At 33.3% G+C, this 9,165-nt stretch overlaps 1 protein-coding gene across 1 annotated transcript; it reads left to right on the top strand.

Moving 5' to 3' along the window:
* The first annotated feature begins 6,010 nt into the window (after positions 1-6,010).
* Positions 6,011-6,941, top strand: LOC114384407 (proline-rich receptor-like protein kinase PERK10). Its single transcript, XM_028344078.1, has one exon. It carries the CDS (start codon positions 6,076-6,078, stop codon positions 6,805-6,807), a length of 732 nt encoding a protein of 243 aa, XP_028199879.1. The 5' UTR covers positions 6,011-6,075; the 3' UTR covers positions 6,808-6,941.
* Positions 6,942-9,165: the final 2,224 nt, after the last annotated feature.

Raw genomic sequence — 9,165 nt, 5'->3', positions numbered from 1 at the left:
TCTTCTAATTCACCCACAAATTTTGGCACCTTATAACTCATCGACAACTCAGATTATAAAATATAGTCAAGGAAAGCAGAAATGAAATAAGGTGGTTGTGCATTTCTTGTTTTGAAGCCATGCCTATTCAAGGCTTGTTCAATCATATGATTAATTTGAGGATTTTGAGTTGCTTCAAGGCCTAAATCTTTGTTTGGACCATTTAGTCCTCAAAGTATTTGATTTTGTGCATGTTAACTAGAACTTCATTTGCATTGAGGTTTCTATTCACCAAAACAAGGTTTGGTTGCTCTCTATCATTCACTAATCATACCAAGACATTAACTCCATTTTTAGGATTATTATTATTATTATTATTATTAGGTCTTTCTTGCACTTGTATTTCTTGAATTATTGTCTATTCCCAAGTTGGTTTCTAGGAATGGCCAAAGAATTTCCTATTCGAGTTAGGATAGCATTCATCTGTTGATAACTTTCATTGGTCATTCTCACCATAGGATTTAAAATCGAGGCCATGTGATTTGTCAAAGTATTGACCACCTCATGATAACTATGGTCTATTTGTTGTCTAAAAACTTCCAATGTTTCATTAGAAACACCTGTGGAGACCATGCTGCTATCTCTTGTTATCCTATCTTCGATAGAAACTCTTATATTTCTTAACTGGTCAGCATCATAAGAATGATTGTTGCCCCCCAAAATTCTAGAATCCTGTTGGTTTGTCTACTAAGTACAATAGTTGGTATTGTGTTTTGACTTTGAGGCATAGGCAGACTCAAATGCAGCATATTCATTTCATTAGAAAATGGTGGCATACCCATGGTCTTGAAGTAGAAAATGGTGAGGTGTTTGTAGTTGACACTACATTATTTTGTGGCAAAGAAGTCTCGACAATAGTTGTCTAAACTTGTGAGCGCATTGTGTCTTAACCACTTATATTTAAAGGGTTGTTGTTTGCATGGCTGATACTCATAACCATTTCATTACTTACCCCAGAAGGTACATCTATTTGATTTTGACCATTGCTGCCACTGTTATTAGTATAAGTGTTTTTAGCATTATTATTATTGTTGTTGTTGTTGTTGTTGTTGTTGTTGTTACTACGGTTTCTTTGACTATTTATTGTCATTCTACCGCTTAACAACATAGAATTCTCATTCAAACTTATTCCTAAGATTGAGTTTTTTGGTAAACTAGTCCCATCGAGCGTGCCAATTTGTTAATCGTGAAAATCATACTTACCTCTCAAATCTATTCTCGGTTGTAAGTTCTTTTTAATCAAACAATCAAGTTCATAGTTTTCAACTTTTTAGAGAATCTCTAATATTTAATACATATAATGATAGTAATTTCCATAGAGATATCTATTTTTAATTATAGTAATATCGTACAATGATCTATAAAATGATTTGTAAGTAACTTTATAATAGTATTTTTGATTTAAAGGTTAATTTCGATACTTATTATACTTCGATAGTAATTTCCTTAGTAACCAGAAATATAGATTGGAAAGGTAAAGGTTTCGAGAAGAAATGAAGATTGAAAAAAGTAAAGGTTTACAAATATGCAATAAAGTAAAGAAACCTGAATTTGACATGTGTAAAATGATATTTCTAAATATATAGATCTAATGCTACTTGATGTTTTCATATAACTTCTCTGTAATCGCTTCTACTAATATTTCAATTATAAAAAAAGATACTACAATCGAATTCTATGAAGTCATTGAAACAATCATTTTTGATTGAAATAAATTTCTTTGATGATGCATTCAACTTTTTGAATATTAGTTCATACTTTGATCCCTTTTGAATGCACTCTTTTGTTTCTCTTAGGAAAAGTTCATCGAAACTATACCTAAGTTCCATAACTTACACAAATTTTACATAACGGAGGTAACAAACCATTAATTTAAATTAGGAAATATTAAAAAAAAAGTCATTTTATTAAAGAAAAAACAATCTTTTTTTGCAGAAATTAAGTTATGTTCCGCTGGGTTAGGCATCTATAATCAATCTGTTGTGAAGTTTATACATCTAGTAGGGCAATCTACCATCTCATTTCAAAAAATCTATGGCTCATGAGTAATCTAGGTATGATCAATATATCGCATTGATGGCAAGAAATTAGACAAAAGGAAATAATTTGCTCTTGCAAATGTGAACATTGCATTCATTACGTTACACACAAAGCCCAAACATACAAAAAGTGTAAACTTACATATAAAAAAAAACCTCTAAGAAGTATCTATTCCAAAGAAGAATCATGCACAACAATATATTTACTCATAATAACATATATCACATAGCAACACATAACAACACAAAGAACTCAAATTGATGCAACATGAAAACAATGCAAATTTTGACGACCATGCATGCAATAGGCTCAACTCCATTGAAATTTTTAAAACTGAGCAACCAGCCAAACATGCCTCTTAACATGGTAATTAAACAAAATCACCAACCTATGGCTTAGGAAGATGACACATATCAAAACAATTCAAGCCATACTAACAATGATTATGAAACAATTATGGTTTTGTTAGGACATATAAATAAGTTAGTGATAACCATCATGACATGAGTTTGCAAGGATCTCAACCTCATATATGTGGATTCTCACATTTGTGTATCTTCATAATCATTCCTACCCTAGTTTTAGACTAATTAGGGCATATTTAAAACAATAATGTGGACCAATGCATGCATGATTGAATCCCATCATATCAAATCTTAACATTGTGATCCAAATACAATATATCATTAAAGAATACCATGTGAAGGATGTGCCAGTAAGAGAAAGTGAAAATAACTGTAACAGATAATATTTGTTCTAATTGGCTTCACCACATTGAGTTGTATAACCCTTATCTATCCACAGGGGATTTTTTATCTTCGCATGAGAACGTTGCAAAGTCAAGGACTTCATAACCTCTTGGCAAAAAGGTAACCCTTATCTATCCATTATAGCTAAGGTTTTTGATAAATTGCTTTGTCAGAGCTTCATCTAGATCCTGAAATGTTTCTTGATAACTCAACTATCGATTGATGATTCCTAAGGGTAACCATGCTAAACAGTTGTTTGCTTGATCCTTGCACGACATATTGGAACTCTTGGGGCTCAAACACATGTTTATAACTGGTTTGCTTTGCTCATGTTGGCTAATGATTACTAGGGAAAATTATGGAAAGTGGTTGTTTGTCTTATCCAAGAATGTCAAAATGTGACCCTTAGGGCTCACATGCCTATTTGTCATTAGTTTGCTTTCTCCTAGTCAGTCGTTATTACTAAGGGCAGCCATGGAAAACAATTTTTTGCTTGATTCAGGAATGACAAAATGGGACACCTGGGGCTCACACATCTATTTGTATATAGTTTTCTCCTTAGCTGTTTGTTTAGTAAATTCATACAATTGATCTAGGGTGACCTCATAATGTAAGTTTTGACCACCAAAATTAATCGTAATGATCTGAAATATAGGGGTAGTCTCTTGAGCTCTAAGGTGAGAGGGCAATTCAATTATTTTGGTAGCATTTAGGGGTTGCCTAGCGATTTGCATTTTCTCAAATTGAACTATGAGGACCAGGTGACCTTCACTGCTGGTTGAGCAATAACTAGTGTTGCTGCGTATGGATTTAGTTGATTCCTTTGCATAGATACAACCCAAACTCCTTGATCATGACATTGTCGTTGCTCTTCTTCTCTAGCTTTATGCATTTCATTTTGCACCATGGCATTTGACAACATCTCCCAAGTGTTGGAAAACCTAGCATATTTTGTCTTGTACTCTTGTCTACATCAGCTTACTGATATAGGAAAGAATAGAAGCAACAACATTACACTTTTTTTAATAAAAAGACAGCCACATGATTTGGCCCTTGATCACTTGTAAAGTATCGTGAAGGTGGAGGAATGGAAGCAGAAAGAATTATGGAGTGTGTAATTACTGGATTGTATCCCATGTCACCTACAGGTTCATTGATGATGGTGAAGTTTTGGGGTGATGAAGAGGTACAAAAGTGAATGTAGTTGGTGGACTAACTGTCTGAGTGGTTACAACCATGGGAGATACAATTGCGTTAACTATAATCATGTGCGACTATTTCCCTACTCAAATGCTAGAGGCCCTTCTCCTTGTTTGAATCAAATTCATCTTTTAAAATTGAAGGATGGTGAAAGAAACTTCAGTTTTAGATGACTGGAGTTCCACTTGATGTGCCAATTTATGTTGGTGTGAAAATTAGTCGACTAATCAAACAATGTGTCGGTTAATTACCAACAATTGATTCCCTTTTAGATGACTAACTTAAGGATTTTGTTCCTTGATTGGGTTACTAGTGCACTCCAAGGAGTTTTCTAGCAATCATTGAATTGAAGTTTCTATTCTTATGCTACTCCTATGGAAATTGTGGATAAAGGAAAGTTGTAAACAACTTGAAGCTTAAAGGAAAAATGGTAAAGAAAGTTGTAAATAAAGTGATATTTTATTGAAATAGATAAGTTTGATTGATTTTGGTGGGATTGTTTTACATCTACGTTTTCCCTATTTAGATTGATAAAATCAGTTACAAACAACTTAGTTGTTTTCGAACTAACTTTCCTAGATTTTAGGAAATCATGGACTTACATGATTTCCTCTTATCCTCTGTGAACATTACCACCACCCACATCTCCTAGAACAATTACATGTTAGATCATGAGTATGATATTGTCACTCTCCAAATTTTACCATTTATATCCTTCGTCAGTTAAGTATAATTGTTCTGTTGGCTATCTATTAGTCAACTATTCTACTTTTGCCGGTTATTTTTGTTGTCGTGGGTAATTTTCTAGAAAACTGTCTTTGAATATTTTCTCACGTTTTGACCTTTATTTGCTTCATTCTTCATGCAGAAAAATAATTGTTGACTTCCACTACCCATTTCTCCTATTTTTTTAGAGATCATGACTTCAAGTGCATTTAGCCTTAGAAAAACTGCTTACAACCGCCTTTCAGGTCCAAATATTTCCTTTGATCTTCCATGAATTAGGTGTTCTAATTTTGGATTGCTTGTCGAATTATGTTGTGCTAGCCAACACAAATAATCGTTGATAAACGATTATTTTTAGTGCCAACACACTCCGTGTATATATATGTTATAAAGGTTTTGAAGGAGCTTAAATATATTAGGTTTCAATTAAACTTGTGTTATATCATTAAAGTGATTGATAAATCAAAGATTAATTTAAGATGTTGGACTTTTATATTGATTAACATATACATAATTTTAAGTTAAAAACCTTTATGAGTACTATTTGTAGTGAATTTAAGTTTATAAACTAATCTAAATTTGGTCCTATTGAATTCTAAGAAAGAATCAAGTTTTACAATTTTTATATTTAGTTTTATTGACAGACTATTCTTTACAAGAGACAATTTTATTTGAGTAGTTTTTTTTTTTTTTTTTTTGGTTATAGATAGTAAAACTCTTAGTATTTAATGTAATTACTTATTCATGACTCAAATTTGAGTGATCAAAATCTTAACCTTGTGTCAATTGACTTATGCTTTTTGTGGTTTATTGTTACTGTGTTTGATCTGATTTAATTTAATTTGGCCGTAATTTTCTTAGTTAATTTATCTATGGAAGTTTTTTTTAAAAAAAAATAAACTACTAGCTACTTTCCTAAACTTAAGTTGGACAAAACATATTACAATGTCTAATTAACTGAAGAAAAAAAAACTCATAATGAATCAACTATAAACTGATCGTACGTTTTCCTGATCTTTCTAACCCTCACCCTCAACACAGGTATTACCATCTTTTCAATCAAAAACACTAGAAAGAGCAAGCAACGCAAGTAAAACAAGCTAAGGAAGTCCAATGAAGATTGTTTTCCACTACAAACAACCCGTAAGAAAACTTTGCATGAGAGTCAAGTTACTAACCAAGTAACCATTCCCTAATTCCTTACCATATTTTTTTCTTATAAATCCGCACAACAAAATAACACTCAAGACACAACACTCCCAACTTAGAAAACTACCTCTTAGAAACATCAATTGACCAACATAACAAAAACAATACCCAAATGGCCTCAACTCAACCTAACAACTACTTTCCAACTTTCCCTCCTCCATCACCTTCCCACCCCTTCAATCCTCCACCACCACCTTCACAATCCTTTTACCCTCCACCTCCACCTTCGCACTTTAACCCTCCTCCACCACCCCCTCATTCTTTTTCTCCACCTCCTCCACCATTTCGAACATCACCACCGTCACCACCTCGTCCATTTTCTCCTCCACCCCCAAAGGTGCGACCACCACCACCACCACCTCGTCCCATTCATCCATCTCCACCGCCACCACCTCGTCCTGTTCGTCCTCCTCCCCTTCCCCCGGCCCCACTCCCACCTTCACCCTCTCCAAACAACCCCACAGTCATAATAGTCGTGGTTGTCTCATTGGGTGGCCTCTTGTTTCTCTCAATGCTCGCTTTTGCTCTATTCTGCTGCATTCAGAGGAGGAAGAAGAAGACGCAAGAAACCGAGGTCCTTCACTTTGATGAGCACCAAACGGTAAAGGAAACCATCGTGCCTGGTCCTTTTGGACGAAACACAGTAGTGGTAACTGTTGAAGATGATGTGCATATTGATGAAGAAATCAAGACTGAGAAAGTTGGTCACGGTTTGCATGCAAAATCATCTTCACCTCATGAAGCAGATCGAGTTACTTCTGGCAGCATTGTTGAGGTGGCAACTCCTCTACGTGCACTTGAACATCATGATGCTCATCATCACCATCCTGAAAACAAGCCCTGATTGAAAGAAATATAAACAAAGATCTTGTCACACGGAGAATTGCATATCCTTGTCAAAAGACTCCCAACAAGGATTCTATAACTTCACTTAACTTCGACGAATAAATAAATATCCTTAATTTGTCCTTTCCTTTTTCTTTTTTTTTTTTTTTTGTTTCTGGGTTCCTTTTCGTGTAATTAACCCTTCATTTTTTAAATGTCCTTCTGCCACAAAACTCAAGAAGCTCATGGAACTTTTTAGTTCATTGAATATAAAAATTAAAGCTGATATGTTTTCTTTAATTGTAGGTTATAACCATTAAGAGTTTAATTCCTTAACGTATATATCTATATCTTTATATATAGATATGATAATGTAAAAAAATTTAAACCAAACAATTAGAAATAATAAAATATATGATTTTTAAGGTAATTATTGTTAAAATCCATATGAGATATGAAAAGGACATAAGCCGAATCTCAAACATATCAGGGTATGGGGTTGTCATGCTTTAACAGATTGCTAACAGATAAATTTGAGGCAAAGTTAGATAAGCGTAAATTCATTGGTTATCCTAAGGAAACAATTAGATATTATTTTAACCAACCTTCTAACCGTAAAGTGTTTGTGGCAAGATGAGCTACTTTCATAGAAAGGGAGTCCCTAGCAGGAAGAAGTCATGGTAAATAAATTGAGCTTGATGAAACTCAATTTATCAATGAAACAACTCAAGACTGTGAGATGGAAACTAAAACGCCTTTCTTTGATGTTCTAAAGTTAACATGTTAAGAACAGGCTATAGGTCATCATCTCTGACAATTGTGGTTCAAGAACCAGCTATAGATCAAGAACAGGTTAATGAACCAATCTTAGAACCAATTTAACAACCTATGAACCCAATGCATGAGCCTTTTAGAAGATCTGTAACATCCCATTTTTTTTTCGTATATAAAATTTTAGAGAATAATGATGTTTTATGATTAAATAAATAAAGAAAAATAGTTATAATAAAATAATGGTTTGAGAGAAAATAAGAAAGGTATTTTATTATTCATTTGATGGAGAATAAAATAGAATTTTTTTTTATAAAATAATAAAAATAAATAAATAAAGTAAATAATAGGTCGTGAATACCCTTAGTTATAAATAGCGACATGCTAGGTCAGTTTTCAGACTGACTTTTCAGTCTCCTCTGCCTACCAATTTCGTTTTTTCTCTCTTCCTCTCCCAAAACCCTCTCTTTTTCCCGCAGACCATCAAACCTGTCTCAGAAAAATGACGATCTCGGACTCATTCACCGTTGGATCGTCGTGAAATTTAAACAGCATGTTCACAACCCATTTCCGAGCATTCCCACCGTTGGGAATTTCGATATCATGTCTGAGCTAAGATAAATTCCCCTCGCATTATAGCATTTTTCTTTCCCGCAGAAATCCAGAGCTGTCTTGGTAAAACTATGATCCCGGTTTCGTTAACCATTGGATTGTCGTAAAAGTTGGATATGTTGTTTGAAATTTAGTTTTGCATGCTTTGACCGTTGGGATTTGCGAGATAATGTTCGTGGAGGGAGAAAAAGGAATCGCATGAAGATAGTCCAAATGGAGGCTTTAATCCTTTCTCCGTTATTCTGATGTTTGGAAACTCTATCAGAGCAGTCGGAGGAAAAACTGGAGGAATCTTAAGGAACCGTTAGAGATGACGCTATCGCTGTGGGAAGACACGTGAGTCCGCTTAGAGGTAAGGGATGAGTTATTCACAATTGGGGATTGGTGAGAACATGTGTAGGGATCCTTAGAGATATCAATTGGAATGAGTTTTGGGGTATTTTTGTAATTTTCATTTTATCCTTTTAATTATTACAGTGAATTATATATGTTTGATGAATCAGTTGATGTTCCAATGAGAAATTGTTATGAAATTGATGTGTTTTTGTGTTGAGTGTGAATCCCTTAAAAAAATTAAACTCTTTATTAACGTAAATTATATTTTAAATAATATTATTCAATGACTTATTTTATATAAATTATTATCTTGTTCTAATTTTTCTACGACGATGATCAACATGTTATGTGTATATAATTATTGTAATACTAGAATAATAAATTAAAGAAAATTGTAAGGTTAATGTCTAGTGGTAATTTCTTTTGACGTAATATTAAATTAATTGTTATGGAAATCCTTTGACAAAAGCAATGTAGTTTAATTTACTATATACATATACATATATATGTTTTGTATCATGCAAATATTATTATTGTGTGATGTGTATGAGTTATAAGGTGCAATAAGTTACTATAATGATATTATAATATTATAGTGGAAAATTGAGTAGTACAAAGTTGAATGTGTCAATTTGCGATATACATGTAAAAATGAGAT

Source organism: Glycine soja, chromosome 14 (assembly GCF_004193775.1).
Source record: "Glycine soja cultivar W05 chromosome 14, ASM419377v2, whole genome shotgun sequence".
Lineage (NCBI taxonomy): Eukaryota > Viridiplantae > Streptophyta > Magnoliopsida > Fabales > Fabaceae > Glycine > Glycine soja.
Note: the sequence above shows the minus strand (reverse complement) of the source record. Positions and strands in the feature narration are given on the sequence as shown.